Source organism: Cebidichthys violaceus, unplaced genomic scaffold (assembly GCF_023349555.1).
Source record: "Cebidichthys violaceus isolate CVI_PGR_0920_01 unplaced genomic scaffold, fCebVio1.0.p SCAF_17, whole genome shotgun sequence".
Taxonomy (NCBI): Eukaryota; Metazoa; Chordata; class Actinopteri; order Perciformes; family Stichaeidae; genus Cebidichthys; species Cebidichthys violaceus.
The window spans coordinates 9,275,816-9,295,202 of NW_027176340.1; the positions used below are offsets into that span (position 1 = coordinate 9,275,816).

Below are 19,387 nucleotides of genomic sequence, written 5' to 3' on the forward strand. Positions count from 1 at the left end.
GGGCGTGTGGAGCCCGGACATCGAGCAGAGCTTCCAGGAGGCCCTCGCCATCTACCCTCCCTGTGGCAGGAGGAAAATCATCCTGTCGGATGAGGGAAAGATGTATGGTGAGTACGCTGGATCACAGCCAGAGATTCAAGTGTCCAGATGTTTATAGTCACTCCGGTTATACCAGTTCAATCGTGCGAAGGGCTTTCGCTGGGAGACTCCATAAAAGAAAGAAAAATAAATTGTAACTATACAAAGATATAAAATATAATACAGTAAATATTATAAATATATAAGACACAAAAGAACATCTGAATGGAAATCAGTCCCATAATGAATGGGAAAAAAATTAGAATACCACACATTCCACTGATAGTTGTGGCTAAAACAATATATAGTGCCCTGAAAAAAAATTAGAAAAATACTTTTCCTTCCTCTTGTGCTCATTGTCACAGCTTTGACACAGAGGTGAGTGTTTTCTTTCCACTCAGAGCTCTCTCTCAAGTCTGTACCTGTTGAGTTGTGACCCAGGGGCGGGTTCTTCCAGTCGCACCAGTGCTCTCGGAGCTGGTTATTGCTGTCCTGAGAGCATCTCCGCTCCTCTCCGTCTGATTTACACCTGTCTTTTTTTTCTCCAGTGTTTTTCTTTACAGCCCGCTTTTTATGCTCACAGTTTTACGGCCTCCTCTCTTCCACGCTGCACTTTCAGTCGCAAAACCTACTCTTTGTGTTTTATCGCTGAACGTAATGTTTCCCCACAAACCGGTATCGCTGGGAGAGGTTGTTTTTTTTTTGCCTGTATGTGACCAGTTGGAGCCGGTTTCTGGAAAAGTGCTGCGTTTGATGCCGGACGGCTCGGTTAAATTGGCAATAATTAGCACAGCGTGAATGGAGACTCAGGAACAAAAACATCACATTGGCATGTTGAAGATTTTAAACATCCATATGGTTTCAGAATAGTTATGCTGTTTCCTGCAGCGTGTTCATTAAATTGCAGGTGTTGAGCCTTTAATGCCCTGAAAAACTCCAGATGGATATGTTGGCAAGGTCTCTGGTAGAATCACTGACATCCAGGTGTAGGGATTTGAACGTGTTTGTCTTTCATTATTTTGATCCCACTTTCCCACTCCTGTTGTTCAGACAGAGCACGCTCTCCTAATTAGATTTAGCATTTGAAGCTGGGAATGTTGCTGAACAGAAACAAATGTTGATTGACAGGAATCGCTTTACTGTTTTACATGCCGTTGTCCTCAACAAACCTCTTTTTGGTTTTGTGAAATTGTGTTATTTTCACCATCGTAATTCAACTCCCTCAAGCTCATGCTTTGTAAAGACTTTTCTTCCCTTTAATTATTGTCCACCATGTTTTAAAAACTTGCAATTGATTCCATCTTCAGGGCGGCCATAAAAACCATCAATCATTGCCACCGAAGTCTCAGTCGGGCTGTATATTTTAGAAGCATTAGTGTTTGTTTTTAAATCACTTTTCTTTTTTTGGGTGTTTTTCTTCTGCTCTTGACGTCAGATGAAATTCTTTCGGCATGATTCACATGAGATTGAATCCCATTCACTCATTCGTCAGGCAGATTTGGATATTCAAGGACAAGCGCATACCTGAGATAACTCAGCCATTATTGCAGCTTCTGTTATTCTGATCGCGTCTTAAGGAGCAGTAGTAGTTAGAAAACAAGTAGTGATTGAACGACAACAGAAAATTAACTTGTTTTTTTCTGATCCATTTATTGTTTACGTCATTTATCAAACAAAAATGCCAAACATCTGCCGATTCTACCTTCTCAAATATGATGATTTGCTGCTTTTCTTTGTTTTGGATTATTGTCACTTGGTTAGACAAAACAAGGCATTTTAAGACATTATCTTGGGCTCAAGGATAGGCAGACATTTTTCACTACTTTCTAACATTTTGTAGACTAAAAGAATAATTAATTATAAAATGAATTGACGGATCAATCTATCATGAAAGAAAAACAGACTAAACTATTGATGTCATGATGCTGATGAAACTTTAAGCAGACTTAAGGGACATGCTTAAAAGAGTATTAGTAAACTTATTCTATATTTTTCAGAATGACTAGTTCACAACATGCTTTTAACTGGTGCATAGACCTTCAGCACAAATCACTACAGGCATCTCTAAATGTACCTAAGTAACTCTTCAGGCCTGTTTAGCAGTGCAGTGTTGCTCCATACATTTGCCATGAGAATGTCAACAAAGAGGCCGGCCGTGCACAAACCTGCACCCTTAGCAACAAACTGTCAGGACCCCTTTTAGAGGCCTGTTTTTTTCAAGAGCACTAAACACCCTCTCCGTTTACAATAAGTCATCTGAGGCTCTGCTGGCAGGGCCAAGGCATGCCCCAGAAGAAGCCGTCTCACAAGGTGATTACCTCAGACATCTAAAAGCTGCCCTGACGTGAGGTTGGGGGAATGTTAACGATTGCACTGTGTAATACTGTCTACCTTGCAGTCTCAGACTCCCAGTGGCCTCTAAAGGAAGGCAAGTCATCCCTCCCATTGGGAATTCCACTTTTTCTGCCAGGCTTTTTTCATTTGGTGGGAAACCTTTTGCAAATTTCCATTGCCTTAGAAAGATGACTCTCGATACATGTGTGTTCTTTGCTCTTCAAACCTGTCTAGACTTCCCAGAAGCATTACCAGTCATGTACGTGGCTCAGGGGTGACAAAGAGTTCAAAGAAACACTTTATTTTAATAAGTCACACATGTTAATAATCACTCCAGAACATGAACAACACTCAAAGAAACTGTAGAATAGATATATGTAGTATTAACAAGTTACATCTTCTGTACACCGTGTAAAAACAAGGTCATGGCAAACTTTCTCATTTAGAAATAAGTAATGCAGTGATGATTTTTTTATTCACAGGTCTCATGTACTACTTTCAAGATAATAGTAATAGTTTGAGCAGAAATGACACAAAGGTACTTTCATTATAGTTATCAAATATAGCTTTAAACCAAACTGCATCTTGACTGTATGATGCAATGCCTTCAGTTTGCTTTAGTGATTTATTTTGCACTGGTCATCTAGCCAATATTATTAGCTAGCACATATGTAAATCATGACAAAGATTAAGATAAAGAGTCTGTAACATTTGCTGCCACCCACCAAAAACTTCAGTTACCCGTTTGTCATCTTCGCAAGGATTATTTCTTACTAATGTTAGCGGTTTTATCTCCAAATTAATGTCTCAACATTCCTTGTGCTGGATCCCTTGCCAAGAAATAACCCGATACATACTACCCATAAAACCACAAAATTACATTTTTAAACTTTGGTTTATGTACTGGTTATCTGGTATAAACAAGATGAAACGTTTATAATTCAGATTTTTCCTATTCCTTTGGACAGACGCAGGCTTGCTGTTTCCCCCTGTTTACAGTGTTTATGCTAAGCTAACTGTCTGCTGGTGTTGCCTTATATTAAACAGACAAATGTGAGAGTGGTACCCATCTTCTCTGTGAGAAAAACAAACTTGCATACTTAAAAAAACGTCAAACCATTGATTCCTTTGATTTTCGGCTCATATTCTTTCAGAAAGTCATTTACACATTGTGTTCGAAATCCAAAGAATGGTTGCGGCTCAGAGGCATTCGGTCCTTGTGAAATTGAATAGTTGGCACATTTTTACAACCGAAGTTAAGAGGAAGTTTGTGTGTCAAAAGAAATGTTGTCCATCTTGTTTTGCTTTGGGGCTGTACTGACATGTTGTTCCCTTGCATTTTATGGCTTTGACAGGTACACACACACACACACACACACACACACACACACACACACACACACACACACACATACATATACACACACACACACAAAGGCCTCTCTCTCAGCCCTGCAGCAGTCACGACTGCAAAGCATTCTGGGTACAAAAAAAGAGATAGATTTTGGGTGGGAGGCTTATGTCTTGTTTGACCTTTGAAGGTTGCATTAGGAATTAGCGGTAGGTTCAGTGGATGTGTAAAAAAAAGTTGTGCGAAAAGATGTGTGTGGAGGTCTAAGAGAGGGGGCTGAGCGCCGGGTAATGATGACTGAGCAGGCCTTCACTGTCAGCCCCCTCACTGAGATGTTAGGAATGTTTTCAGTCATGGCTGAGCAGTATGTTAGCAATTTAGGATTACCTCAATGTTATGAGAAGGGAGGTGGGGAGAGAATATGGGTGGAGAAAGGGTTCAGGAGGGAGACAGAGCGGGAGAGAGGGAGGAGGAGGAGGAGGAGGAGGAGGAGGAGGAGGGCGGGGAGAGTGAGGAGAGATTACCTTTTTGCTCACTATCTTAGCGTGGAAGTGGAAAATTCCAGCGGTCATGTAGTTAAAGAAAAAAAGATAGGCGTGTCCTGTCGGGGAAGAGGTTAAGAATGGAAGCCTGCAGCGATCTGAGCGGGTGTTGAGCAATCAACAAGGGGATCATAAGCAGCTCAAAAAGAGAGTAGAGGGATGGAGAGACGGCCATTGTGGGGCAGGAAGAGGCCGAGGACAAGCGAGGCTGTGAATGCTTGTCTGTTTGTGTGCACCTGTCATGTTCCCCCTGCTGCTGCGAGGACCAGCCCTTTTTTTTTTACCGTCTCTCTGACCTCCACCACGTCAAGTCTGAGCAGATCTCGTCTGCCACGGCTGCAGCTGCCATTAACAACCACAGAGATCATGTCCTCTGTATTCTCTCTAAAAAAACGACCGACTGATATAACCAGTCGGTGTGTATAACTGGGTCACTGTTCCCGGAAAACAGGACATAAAAATGTGCATGTGCACACACCATGCGGCTGCTGCTTGGAAGACCTGACTTTTTAAATATATATTCTATGTCATGTTGTGATTAAATCACATCCAGAAACAGTTTTTTTTTTTTTTTTTTGCAGGCATCAACTCCTGATTTGAGTGATCCAGAGCCTGTTGAATGAGTTCTGTTCAGCAGTTGTTTTTGTGCCTTAAAGAGTGCGGTTGAATACATTCTGTTGAGTGCTTGTTTCCCCTTAAAATGTGTTTTATGCTATGGTGTGAAGTGGAGGATGAGGCATTTGGGACCGATTACCTAAGTGTTTCTAAAATCCTTTGGCCAGCTCTTATTTTTTGTAAATAAGCGTGTTTATGGATGTAACAAACAGATAAAAATCAAGGCTGTGTTGCAACAATGTCATGATCCAGTTTGTGTTCTTCCACAAAGCAGAAGAAGTAGTGCCTGAGAATGTCTTGCAATTCATTTTAACATTCAACTGTATAAAAAAGTTTATTTGAAACTTTGAAATCAAACACTGGTGTTATTTGTCCGACCGGCTTCAAAGTGGCGTCTCTGCAGGAAACAGTATGTCGCATAAAACAAAAGCTGCAATTTGAAATATCACGAAACCAACCAGATGTTTTGGAGAAAAAGTGGAGATATCATCTCAGCTCGCAACCACAGGACTGCACTGTTTAACAGATGACATTTTTGATATACCACACAATGTATTTTCTGTTATAAAGCAAGTTACAAAAACATTTAATGGTCTGCTTTTATATAAAAAATAATTTCCATAATATTGTGAAGGAGAGATTTAGTTTGGGTTAAGTGAACCTCAATGTGGGGAGTCCTGAAGGTCTACTGTGAATTTACAGTTTGACCATCAACACCGAGACCACCTCACCAGAGAAGTTCTTATCTCTTTAATTCTTACTCAAACTTCATGCTACAGTACTTAGCAACGAGATATCTGTGAAATCCGGTGCAGAACTCTGTGGTCGGGACGATGTAATGTTTTTTCCCCCCTCTGCTCCTCAGCTGAAGAGATTGAGAGTGACAGTTGCGCGGGGGTCGAACTGGCATTGTTCTTTCTCTGCCATCCTCTGCTGGGATGGCCGGCAGCAGGTGCTGCTGTCCGTTGAGTGCAGGGTCACACGGTGGTGTTGTTTTGGGAGAAGGGGCCTGCTTTGCTGCCAGGTGGCAGTTGTTGGCAGAGACAGTTATGGCTTTGTGTTTCTTCCAAGAGTTACAGCATCAGCTGCCCCTTTTGCCCCCTCTAACCGACGACCCCCTACCCCAACCTAATGGCCCTCACCCCAGCTCTAACCCCATGCTTCTCCCAGAGCTGGAAGTGCTTGTGTGTTCGCCCAGGCTCTGGCTGTGTTCGCTGGCCCAGGCCAATCAGACTGGCTAGCACAGATGTGACAGGCTTAGAGGAATGCTAGGAATGCGGAGGCGCTGGAGCGGGCGTGTCCATCCTTGGCCCGGGGCAGAGGGGGGGACGGGCTAGCTCAGTATCGGCAGACAGTTCAGCTCTGCTCTGCTGGCCGACTGCCGGGTCGACCGCTTTGAGAGTACGGTGAGCGCTGCAACCCTGCTGGAGATGGTCTGCAGTACTTTTATGGTAATTGCACTAACCAGGGCATTCTGGAGGCCAAGTGCTAAAGAGTGTGTGAAAAAACAGGACTTATTTCTCCTGTCATTATGTGTCTGGATACTCTAAAGGCTGTTAAACTTCCTAGACATACAGTCTATTGTGTTCAAGAAGGCATATCTTGACCAGTTTTTGTCGGTTAAACTTTCTGTCAGCAAGTTTAGGAGAGCTTCGGTCATTATTCGTAATGATACCGCGGTTCAACCTCTCCCTTTGGCCCAATTTTAAACCACAGAAACCCAGTAAACGGGACTTGGCAAAGACAAGAGATGAAAAAGACTGATGTACTGATTTGCCTTGGAGACAACATAGTAATGCTTTTTGCACTTCTTTTAACCTGAAGATGACTTTTGTTTGATCCTAGTTGAACTTTGCTGAAAATCTTGTGCACGGCGCTCAATGTAAAGAGGGCCATTTGAAAGCCCTGAATAGAAGCCTGTTCCCTGCACAACCTGTTTGTGCAGAATGTCGAGAGTAGATGTTGTGTCATGAAAAACACGGTTCTGTTTTCTAAGCGACTCTCTATAATTAGGCTTCAGGGCCACGTGAGCAGACGATAAGTAGGTGTGAAACGAGCTAATGAAAACTTTGGGGTAAAGCAAGAAAATCAAGCTTTTAATAAGAGGCCTTATTTCAAAGAAGAAGGAGAATTTTAAATACGGTCTCCTGTAGGAAACAGAGGTGTTATTATGGCCTGTGACCTGTGACAAAAGTGTTTTTGCCTTGGGTCTGAGGAGCTCTGGGAAAGGTCACGCTGCTGAAATACGAGTATGGCAAGAGTGCCACCTTCTGGCCATTTCAGGGTATTATCACATATGTGCAAATATGAAATCCTCTGTCATGTAGTCTATTTTGTTTGTGACCTTTCTTTTTATTGTTTTGTTTTGTCTTACAGGTCGCAATGAATTGATAGCAAGGTACATCAAGCTGAGGACGGGCAAAACCCGCACAAGAAAACAGGTGAACGAGATTTGATGATTGGATCAGAATAATCACGCATGAGTTTGGTTTTAGTTACTGACAGTACAAGACATAACAGATACAACACCAGATGGGCGAAAGCCATTAATAACAGCAATAACTTTTATATAACTAATATCCTTTTATTAGGGATTTGTAGCTCCTGATGTCATGCCTAATTTCAAATAAAAGTAGATAACTAGTTAATTAAAAGATGAAGCCTGGTTTTATTATATATGTATATTTCTCATTGTCAACAAATCCCATGAAAAAAACAAAAAACAACACTGTGATAGTTCGTCTTTCAACAGATAGCAACTGATGATGTGGCATCATCACAGTATCCTATCAGCTGTTATTGTAGTTTTTAGCACATATAGTGCATTTATTGGGGACTATTTTCAGCTGTGGATTAATACACAACTTTTATTATTCTTCTTATTTTGTTGTAATTTTTTAGCAAGAATTCCCCCCTGGATTAAAATCTTTATAGCAGCAGGTTGGTGTATGTGGGATTGACTCACAATAAACTGAAGGGCTAATGTTTATAATAATGATGAAACATATCACCCATTGTAACAGTGAGGCTCATTCATGTGAATTCATCCTCCATTTGTCAACAATGGAGGATATATAAGATATTTTAGGCTACACAGGCAGTACATGTTGGTAGGGTCAGTTCATTGATGGTTTTGGTCGTTTCAAGGGATTTATTGCTAATAAGAATAGTATAGAATATGGCCAGCCTCATTTTCTTTTATTGTTTGCATGAACTTTTAAGAGCTCTCACAGTGTGTGTTATCACTGTAAGTGTGTGTGTGTGTGTGTGTGTGTGTGTGTGTGTGTGTGTGTGTGTGCGCACGCGTATTGCATGTGTGTGTGCTTGCATCTGTGAGTGCATGTTGTTTTTATGCTCAAAAACTGTTTCACACCCCTTTAGGTGTCTAGTCACATACAGGTGTTAGCACGGAAGAAAGTTCGTGAATACCAGGCGGGTATAAAGGTAGGTACAACCAACCTGCCTCCCGGCAACACTGGCTGGGCGTCTCTTTCCTCTTTGGTTACGGCTTCTCTCTCTCTTTCTTCCCTTGTCTTTTTCTCTCCCTGCCTCCTTTTCCTCTTCCCTCCTCTTGGCTATTCTTCTGTGCAGGTTTCTAGCCACTTGCAGGTTCTCGCCCGGAGAAAATCTCGCGAGATCCAGTCAAAGCTAAAGGTATGCGCTTCACCGCGGGCTCGGCGGGGTCTGGTAAAGGCTTGGCTTTGCACTAACCACCTTATTTGTGCATATCATTATCAGTCCTCGCTTTGAGGCCGGTTCCTGCTAGATAAGTGGATGTGGGCTTGGCAAGTGACATACACTGTTTAAGGATAAATCAGATAATATAACCATTGTTTAGGAGTTAATTCTCTGACACACCCATAGTACTGCTTCTGTAGCATGCATGCAGCGTATAAACAGAGAGAGCATTTTAACCGCTAGAGTTGCATAAACTGTAAGACTAATCTCACCACTCCGTAGTGAAAGTATAGTAGCTGCTTTAAAGGAATGCCACACAAGCTGTTATGATGAGCCCAGTGATCATTCAGCTGCATGTTGCTCCAGCTCTGTATCTGTCCTCTGGGCCAGCCATGCCTCTGCAGCAGACTGTACTTCTCTGAGACTTCTTCTTTCCCTAAAACTCTTTTCTACTTTGATACTTTTAGTTCCTCTAATGTGTCTGTTTGTGATGTGTTTTATAAAACTGAACATTCACAAAAAAAAGAAAAAGAAACACATTAATCTGCATCAGATGACACCTTTTGATTTCATCTTGTAGTTCTTTCAATCCCTCTGGTCTGTCTTCATGCTTTTAAAAAACAATCTTTTTTGCATATTAACATAATAGTAACATAATGCAGACTTGTGTAAATATCAAAGAAAACGTGGCATTCTTTAGTGCTAACTTTAACTTAAATTAACCCCTTTTATGCAGACTAATCCTGCAGTGAACACCAGCATCCACAAGTAACTTATTTTGTAGAAGGAAGACTCAACTTGTTCATCCAGTGACACAAATGCCAAACTTATAGAGTAGGGCTGGGAATCACCAGAGGCCCCACTATACGATATAATCAAGACACTGAAGTCACGATACGATCCTATTACGATTTATACATTTTGTTTTATGTCAAGTATTGGGTATTCTTTTTTTTAAGACCGCACCACAAAAAAACTGGTCCACAAAAAAAAGTGCAATTTAGTGAATTGATAAAGCAATTATTACCAAATGGTTAAATCTTTAAGTGCAATATTAATAGTTTACATAATAAAAGATTGATACTTGGCATCAGTATATTGATACTGCCATGCAAAATTTTGCTTGAAATATATATATATATAGATACATATATATATATATATTTATCTATATATATATATCTATAAATATATATATATATATATATATATATATATATTTATCTATATATATATATCTATATATATATATCTATAAATATATATATATATATATATATATATATATATATTTATCTATATATATATATCTATATATATATATATATATATATATATTTATCTATATATATATATATCTATAAATATATATATATATATATATGTATGTATATATATATATGTATATATATATATCTATATATATATATATATATATATGTATATATATATATATATATATACATGTATATATATATACTATGCTGTATCCATTTTCCCCACCCCTAATAGTGAGCCATAATTTCCCTCCACTGTTCATAAGTTAGAAGTCCTCACCAGTGAAGTCACAGGACTGTCAAAGAAAGGCCGTCACATTATCCTCTCTGCTTTTTTGTTTGTTTTTTTAAACGTCTTCTTCCAAAAACCTTTTCTTCATGTTGTTGTTTTGTTGGGGTCTGCATATCTAAACCATACATCTGATTGGCACGCTTCGTCTTACATATTTTGTGGAAACTGCGCTTTAAACATTTGCCGACAGCAGTTTTGTAAAATCAGCTTTTAGGTTTTTCATGTCTCGTCTCGTGTGGTGACTTCAATTCTCTCTGCTTGAAGGGGTGAATCATATTCTCCTCACTTCTTACTTTTCTTGCACACACAACAATCTGAATTTCGTCTCCTTCACACAACATGACATATCAGACTCGACACATTTTGTGGCAAAATTAATATGAATAATTTGAATCACCTCATGCTTATGTGCGTATACTTGTTGAACCCTTTCACAAATACATATTTAAATTTCAACTGTTCACTCAACATGTGATTTAGTTCAGTCATTTGTGTTTATGCTTCCTGAGTTCACCTTAGTTGGATGATAGTATTGGCAGAACTTCAATGCTGTTGTTCCTTTTATTTTTTCCCCCCTGTAGCTTTTAAGTGTCAGATATCAATGAATAAAGTGTACATGCAGTAGCAATGCCATGTTCAAGTATTAATCTAGGCATCTAGGAAGTCAAGCCAAAGTACTTTATTTGCCAGAGAGAAAAACGCTCTCAACTAACTAGTTTCCGAGCAAATCTCTACATTCAGTTGGCTGACATTTCCACTCGAGAATAAAGAGAAATTGCAGCATCAGCTGAACAAACAGGAAGTAAACATGTGATGGCTAAAATGGATATACATACTGTGGTGCATTTGACGTAACACACTAAAGGCTTGTGCTGCAATGAACCTCCAAGAATTTAACTTTTTTTTATCATGTGTTTCCTTTGTTGGTCTTCTATTGTGGGAAATGTCCAGTGTTATGAAGCAATGTGCTCCCCAGTTATACAGTGCAGATAATTAATGGGGAACTTACTGAAAGAATATCCTCAAAAAAAACACACAACCTTACACTTTGCTTTTGTAGTCGTCATACATGATTTGATGATGATTGTGTGAATGTGTATTGTTTCAACCTGCTCTCCAATGAAATAATACAATAGTATATGAATTTACTTTACCCAATGTATTGCAAAAGTTTTGGCAACATTTCTTTACCCAATATGGTTAAAAAATACCGTGATAATTCTGTATTGAAGCATTCTTCAAATACCTTAGCCCCTACTGAACCTTGTGACCGCTAAACAAACGTATGTTATTGCCAAGAGTGTAAAAACAAAAGAGGCAATTTTTTTGTCGACCAAAACTTAATTAATTAATTAATCTTAACACATCATTTAGAAACTGTACCGTACTAATGGTTTCTCTCTTTTTTGATTCAGGCGATGAATTTGGTAAGTGGATCTGACTTGTGCAATATGCTTCCCTCCTCCGCTTTGTTTGGCAGCACCAGTGCACTGTCCCCTTGCTATGGCCCTCTGCTGGCATGGCGTCCCTGCCCCATTACTACCCTGTAAGCAATGCTTAGTTAGGAAACAGCCACGCTTTGAACACAATACTGATGCGCACCCTGCCTGATGTAGTGTAATCCCCTCAGTCTCTACCGGAAAGCCAAAGTCTTGCTTGCTTTGCATTAAGGTGTCGCTCTTTGATTCGGGGTCCCGCTTCTGAGACATCTGTCCTTTAATTGCAAAGTCATAGCAGAATTAGCCTAAGTGCATTTTTTTGCAAACATGAAAAAAAGAGCAAGGGGAAGCTTTTTAGAATAGTTTGGTGTATTAAAATAAAAGCTTTTAATGTGTTCGTAAATCATGAAGTATGTGTCATGCACCACGGATAGGAATTTGTTGGCTTTGTATATCTTTTGCTTTGTATTTCACCAACATTGTGCCGCTTTCATCCGCGTAGCAGTAATTTAATTTGTTGATGTACACCTTTCGACGCAACGCAAATGCAAATCTGCATTTCCAACCAATGCACTCTCTTTATTCTCTTTTTTCCGGTGGTGATCCTGGTAACATAATGACATCCAATTAGTCTCGTGGCCTGAGCTTAAATACCAGTGCAGCTTCATCTTCTCCGTTCTACTCTTTGCTTCATTCTGTCAAGCTGCTCTTTCAAAAAAAAAAGTGCTTTATTAAGTTTTTGAGAATAATTAGAATAAGCATTTTAATTGTTTGTTAAGCTAAACCCAAGTTTGTGAAGTTAATCAGAAAACCCTTAAACGCTCTCCTCAGGATTGTTAAACATATTCATTTCAGAATCTAGATGTTTTAGGTATTAATCAAACAGATACAAATAGATACAGTGTAGTGTGGCAGTTCATACACAACTCTCTAACTCAACATTAGGTCATGTTTAGGTTACAGGGCCACCTTGTGGCTGACTCTTGTTATTCCTCTCTTTCATTCTGTAGGATCAGGCATCTAAGGACAAAGCCCTGCAGAACATGGCAGCGCTGTCATCTGCACAGATCGTCTCCCCGAGTATGATAAAGAATCACCTTCCACCACTGCCTCCTGCCCACTACCAACCACCCAGAGTTAGCCCACCACTCATTTTCTCACAAATACAACACATTTCGTTAAATTTTTTCAAGTCATAAAAATTGCATCGGATTTTACCTAGAGAACAAACAACAACAAATAAATCCTACAAAGACAATTAACAATGTTTTCTTGCTCTCCAGTTCTGGCCTTCTCTCCCAGGACAGCCTGGACCCTCTCAGGAGTAAGTAAACCCTTTCTACTGAACCCACAAGATGTTTGTGGGGTGACATCAGGGCGTATTTAGATATCCGACAACAGAGATATGTGATAGAGATGAGTAGAGCTTAACTAAAGAGTGACTGATTCAGCGCGGGGCCTAGGTTTGACATCAGGTGGGTATTGCAGGGCATGTTTAACGGATCACGTTTTTGCACACCAGGCTGATTCTAGATCTCAACCCGGGAAGGACTCCTGGGCTTGGCCGCACCAGCCATGCGTAAGTTCCCCCTAGCCGAGGTCCAGCTGTGAGCACAAAGTAGAACTAACTCTTTTTGCACACTGTATTATACTATATGTTTCCTGCACTGATTTTAAAAAAAAAAACCCACCACTGGGCAAACAAACTGCTTCAAATTTGATTGAGAAAAAAACATAGGGGAGATAAATCCTCCTAGTCTTCGATGTCTTGCGTTCACTAAAAAAGCACTAAAACCTAAATATTTCTTATTCTTAGATTTGTCAGTAAACGCAGACTTCATTGATGCTATTTTGCATCTTTAAGAAGCATTGAAGCAGGTGGACTTACGCCTAGCTGGTGCAAAAACACATACTTACGCTTTGACACTAACAGTTATTCACAATATTTATCAGAAATACAAATATAGAAGGACCCATGTGCCATGCACATCTGTGTAAAGTAGAGCTCATTGTCTCACTGAACCATTCGTTGTCTTTCAGTATCAAACCTTTTGCACAGCCCCCGTACCCGGGTCCTATACCACCATCCATACCAAGTAAGTATCAAGTAAAAACCTGGGAGAATTTTTTTTAAATTAAACCAGAAATTATTTTTATAAACGCTTGTGTGTGTCTGTGTATGTGTGTGCCATCCAGGTTATGAGCCCTTGGCACCTCCTCCTCCTCCATCTGCTACTGCTGTGCCGGTGTGGCAGGACCGGACCATCGCCTCCTCTAAGCTGCGGATGCTGGAGTACTCAGCCTTCATGGAGGTCCAGAGAGACCCAGACAATGTGAGTGAAAATGTACAACAGGGCTTCTCACATGCAGACACGGATGGATTACTAAAAGGGCCTACCATTCGTATTGGTCCAGGGCCCAGAGGGGTCAGGGGGCCTTTTGGGCCAGAGCCCCTTATCAAAGTAAAGATTTCCTTTCAGAAAGTCACGGAGCTCATTTAAAAGAAGGCATGTCCTGATCAAGTTTTAGATGTAATTGAAAAAAAAAACTGAAAGCAATGAGTCAGCTTCGTGTTGGTACAAGCTTCTCACAGCTCTTGAACCCCAGTCTCACAGATGTAAGTCTTGAGTGTGACCCATTCATCCTCCACACATATATTCCCTACACATACTTTTTGCTTTTTGTATTGCTATTACTATTACTCCAAAATCTTTCTGCCAGAAAGGGCCCTCTAGCTTACTATTGCCAATTAAAGTAGTACAGCTGCACAACATACTGAAGCCACAGTAGCATTTTATGAAAATACAGTAAAAGTCGCAATCAGTAATAGCATATATGCTTTGAGAAAGTAGAACCAGCATCTCAGCATCTTCCTTTGAACGTGTCCTGTAATATTTCATAGAGAACATTGTAGTAATTTGCATATGTGTGTAGAGGATTGTCAGTGTGGATCAGGGGCCTGTTGTCTCACAGTCCAGCCATGCATTGACAGCATCTCTTACCCCGTCTGGAGTGTCCTGATGTAGTAAAACTAACTGATATCTAATGTACAACAAACAGTTAAAAACAACAGAATATTCAGTGGGGTTTGGTAGACAATGCAATACTCTCTCTCCTCTTTCCTTATTCTCAAAACTGAACAGCATGTCATATTAAGCTCTGCAGCTGATGTTCTTGAAGTTAACCACGTCCTCCCTTCTTTTGTGTCTGTCCACCACAGTACAGCAAACACCTGTTTGTCCACATTGGACAGACCAACCCCTCGTACAGCGACCCGCTCCTCGAGGCCGTGGACATCAGGCAGATCTATGACAAGTTCCCTGAGAAGAAGGGCGGGCTCAAAGAGCTTTACGAGAAAGGCCCTCAGAATGCTTTCTTCCTAGTTAAATTCTGGGTGGGTTGTTATTTATGTATTATCATCTACCAGTTATCAGTTGTTCTTGTGCATTTGTATATCACTTTGTCTGGTTTATGCCTAACATGACCCCAATACGGAAAAGTGTGACATCTTTATGTGCAACCTTTTAACACAATGGGAGGCAATAACAATAATCAGTAATCAGTTAAAACACCCATCTTTAAAATCACATGACTGACTGTGAAAACGATTTTTAAAGTATTGCTATGGAAGGTAGAATACATAAACATTTTGAACCTATATTAAGACCAGTGCAGATTTTTCTATAACCATTAACTTCACAATTTGGCAGCAAAGTATGCAAACCACAGTATGCAAACTACTTCCTTTTTGTATGACACAGAGTTGGTTTTCTTAGCAAAGTGAAATATGTTATCTCAAGATAAAACAGATACAGAAGGCATTTCACAATGAATTGCTTCATCATGTACATTTCTCTATATTAGGAAACCATCTCTGCACGCATTATGTTTTCGCCAAAAAACCTAGTCGTTGCACTGAAAACAAAACACCATTAAAAGACCTTAAAATGTTTTCTTGCAACCCCACAATCCATGTGCCACGAGGAAATTTAAGTTACATCCAAGTATGTGATCACCACCACCAATCTGACTAAATGTTTCCCCTCTGCAGGCCGACCTGAACAGCAGCGGCATGCAGGACGGCCCCGGTTCTTTCTACGGCGTCAGCAGCCAATACAGCAGCCTCGAGAACATGACGATCACTGTGTCAACCAAAGTCTGCTCGTTTGGCAAGCAGGTTGTAGAGAAAGTAGAGGTAAGAGCTTGCAATCGATTCTGTATTCTTCTCTCAAACAACTGATATACGGCCTCTCACTTTCACTACTTGGGTTGTTTTTGACTGTGTGTGTGTGTGTGTGTGTGTGTGTGTGTGTGTGTGTGTGTGTGTGTGTGTGTGTGTGTGTGTGTGTGTGTTACAGACAGAATACGCCCGCCTGGAGGGAGGAAGGTGTGTTTACAGGATCCACCGCTCTCCTATGTGCGAGTACATGATCAACTTTATCCACAAACTCAAACACTTGCCTGAAAAATACATGATGAACAGTGTTCTTGAAAACTTCACTATCCTACAGGTAACACAAACACTCGGTTTTAGGAACAGTTTGACGTTTCTGGAAATATATGTAACATGCGCTTTCTTGACAAGAGTTGGATGAGATGATAGATACCACTCTCAAGTCTGTACGGTCAATTAGAAGCTCCAGCCGTCGGCTGCATAGTGTAGCTTAGCTTAGCACAAAGACTGAAAATGGGGAAACAGCTAGCTCGGCTCATAATACTCTTTAAAACTACATTAGTTGTTTTTACACTGGTTTTAGTACGTATTAAACAAAGTATAATGTGTTAATTAGTGAGCTTTAGATGTGGTAGTAGGAGGATTTAGTTTCCTTCAAACAGGGCCATGCTAGCTGTTTCCAGTCTTTATGCTAAGCTAAGCTAATCGGCTGCTGGTTTTAGCTTCACATTTAGGGCACAGATGTGAGATTGGTATCAATATTCTCATCTGACTTTCCGCAAAAAAAAGCCAATAACAGTATTTCCTAAAATGTCAAAATATTCCTTTAACAAATTAAGAAATGATTAACAGTTTTTCACTATAGTATTTCTAAACAGACGGCACTGCTTCATGTTTCTCACTTGACATTTTCCCTCTGCCCCTCAGGTAGTGACGAACCGCGACACCCAGGAGACCTTGCTCTGTATAGCGTTTGTTTTTGAGGTTTCCACCAGTGAACATGGAGCTCAGTATCACGTCTACAGACTTGTTAAAGACTAACAGCTCCTCAGGGAGGTTTTCGGAAAAGCCAGAAATAAAGCGTGACACAATCTCTCTTCGACCAGCTCAACCATCCAGGAAAAAACAAACAAAAAAACCAGACATTCAAACAATGCTAGACCGAACTAACATGGACACATTTTATGCTTTAAAAAGTCTTGTTTGCAAGGGAAAAAAAAGAGCGAATCTCAATGTGCCGACACGCAAATACATTTTGAAGAATTACGGATTTTTCGAAACAACCAGCTATTTTCCATGTGTTTCAACATGCTTTAGATGAAGTGGGTCACTTTTTGCCAAGGTAATTGATGGAGCGTGAAATGTTTTACTGAGGGAATGAGAATGTGTTGAAAAGACTCTTATAGTATAGAGAGAACAGGACCACGGAAGGGGAAAACCAGAGCCAAGTGGTTCTGTTGCAGTAGGTTTGTTAGGAAAGCAAGTGCCTTGTCTCCAAAGATTATATCATTGCCTGCCACTTTGGATTGCATTTTTTTTTTTTTTTACTACCTCTTGTTTTTAAACGAACAGAAAACAGTCAGACAGGTGTACTTTGTCCAAAAGAATTGGAAAGAAACCTCTCAGATTTACATCTATTGAGGCGTTTTTTTTGTATTTGGGCACACAGTGGAATGGGACGGGATAACACATTTTCATGTAGCCTGTTGTTTTTACATAAAGATCATCCCAAGTTTTACAGTCTACATGTATCGGGAGAAGGTCTATTGTGTTACCGTACTATTAAGGTTCTGCTTTTTACATTTTACTACACAGTTCAAAAATCAGGTCTTACAAGCATCTATCTATAACTGACTTTTGACACTAGGGATGCCTTGTAAAATGCTAGCCTGACATAAAGCCAGGGCTTTGCCATCCTTACGAGATCCCCTGTTAATTCTCTCTGTTTGAAGACGTGTGCTTGGTTGCACTTAAAAGATCAAGAATGGGAGGTGAAGCGACAGCAGTGCTTATTTTCTGCCTTGAGTTATGTAGCCCAATTGAAAAAAAATTTAATGTTTCTGTACTGTGAGTCATAGGAGTATTTTTTTGGAGGGGAGGGGACTTTCTGTTCATATTTGTGTTCAAGTAACTCAGCACAGAGACCATGGTTTAAGTGGGAGGGGGGGGGGAGTTAATCACTGTTTCTTTTGTTTAAAAAAGAGATTGTATGCTGTGAAGTCGGTTCATTTGCTTCACCCTTCTCCGTTGTAATGTGTGGAGAAGGTGCATTCGTTGATTAAAGTTCAGTTTTGATATTTAAGACTTTTTTCTTTTTTGTCACTGACATTAAACATAAAATAGTTTTAAAAAAATCAAACAAAATCATTGTCTTGAATGAGAGCTATTGTCTCTGTGCTGTGGAGTATGACCATTGATTGTTATTTATAGGGTTGGAAGAGAATTAGCGGGAGGGCAGGGTGGGGCACTGGAGATGTATTGATCGTTTTCCACTGTGATGGAGATGTTAAAAGTATTGCAGGACTCATATTAGAGACAGGAGAACTGTCATCCCGTGGATCCTGCTCGACAAGTGTCTACTCTGTGTGGTTCACTGGACAATTGTGTTATAAAAGTTCAAATTTAAGATATTGTGCGGTGGGATAATTGCACCTGGCTTTGGATGTCATATTTCACAAGCTAGATACAATAACACTCCTCCTCTAGCAGGTTTCTCAATTTATCTTTTATACAGACATGTTTTCGCCATTATCAAGATTCATGTTTTGTTTTGATTCTGTTGTCTTTTGACTTTCAGTGTTTGCCATATGCCTCACTGAAAATAATGTGTGATTGTGCTGATATTGATAATTATTAATGAGATATCTAATGTGTCATATTCTGAATGGTGTGGGCAGTTTTTTTGTTTTTGTTTTGTTTTTGGTTTAAGGTGGTTTATTGTTGTCTTTGTTACCATTGTGCATTGCAATTTTATACTTCAAAGTAGAGGTTGGACTATGTAATCAAACAAATGTATCTAACAATAAAAGACGCATGGTGCCTTTGGGGCCATTTTTCCCCAGAAAACATATTAAACATGTTTGTAAATTTGTTTTGTCCATGATGGATCTTTTCTTTGAGACATATAGAAACTGCAAATTGTGTTAGTGTTGGCTTTCACAATTTAGCTTTATAATCTCGCTTGTGCTTCTTTCTTTTTTTTTTAGCCGTTTCACTGAATGAAAGGTGCAGTGTAACATTTATTTCAGGGTGCCCATGGAGTCCCAGGTGTGGCTTCATGATGCTAAAGTTTAGTGTCACGAGGGCCAAAGATATTGGTTCACTGAAATCACAAGAGTTGGCTATGTGTTAAAGTAAGATAAAATGTTTCTAGCCAAAATTCATAATCAGGTAACAGAATGTAGTGCATGTACAAGTATGTTTACTCATGTAGTGTATTTGAGTATAGCTTTTCTGTTACTTTCTACTTCACTACATTAAAAAGGGACTTTTTAGTTGTTTATTTTACTCCACTATATTCATCTGACACATATATTGTAATTCCTGGTTACTTTTCCAATTAACATTTTACATCAGAAGATTACACCTTTGGTTCACAACCCCTTTT

At 39.8% G+C, this 19,387-nt stretch overlaps 1 protein-coding gene across 4 annotated transcripts; it reads left to right on the top strand.

Moving 5' to 3' along the window:
* Positions 1-25: 25 nt before the first annotated feature.
* Positions 26-18,871, top strand: LOC137873977 (transcriptional enhancer factor TEF-5-like). 4 transcript variants are annotated; one of them, XM_068712514.1, is made up of 13 exons: positions 26-107; positions 7,297-7,361; positions 8,302-8,364; positions 11,583-11,594; positions 12,617-12,742; positions 12,890-12,930; positions 13,129-13,185; positions 13,647-13,702; positions 13,803-13,939; positions 14,827-15,000; positions 15,658-15,801; positions 15,965-16,117; positions 16,708-18,871. In XM_068712514.1, the coding sequence occupies exons 1-13, from the start codon at positions 101-103 to the stop codon at positions 16,819-16,821; spliced, it is 1,149 nt and encodes a 382-aa protein (XP_068568615.1). In that variant the 5' UTR covers positions 26-100; the 3' UTR covers positions 16,822-18,871. The 4 variants fall into 4 exon arrangements, with proteins under 4 accessions (XP_068568615.1, XP_068568616.1, XP_068568617.1 ...); XM_068712515.1 differs by lacking the exon at positions 8,302-8,364 and adding an exon at positions 8,512-8,574; XM_068712516.1 differs by lacking the exon at positions 13,129-13,185.
* Positions 18,872-19,387: the final 516 nt, after the last annotated feature.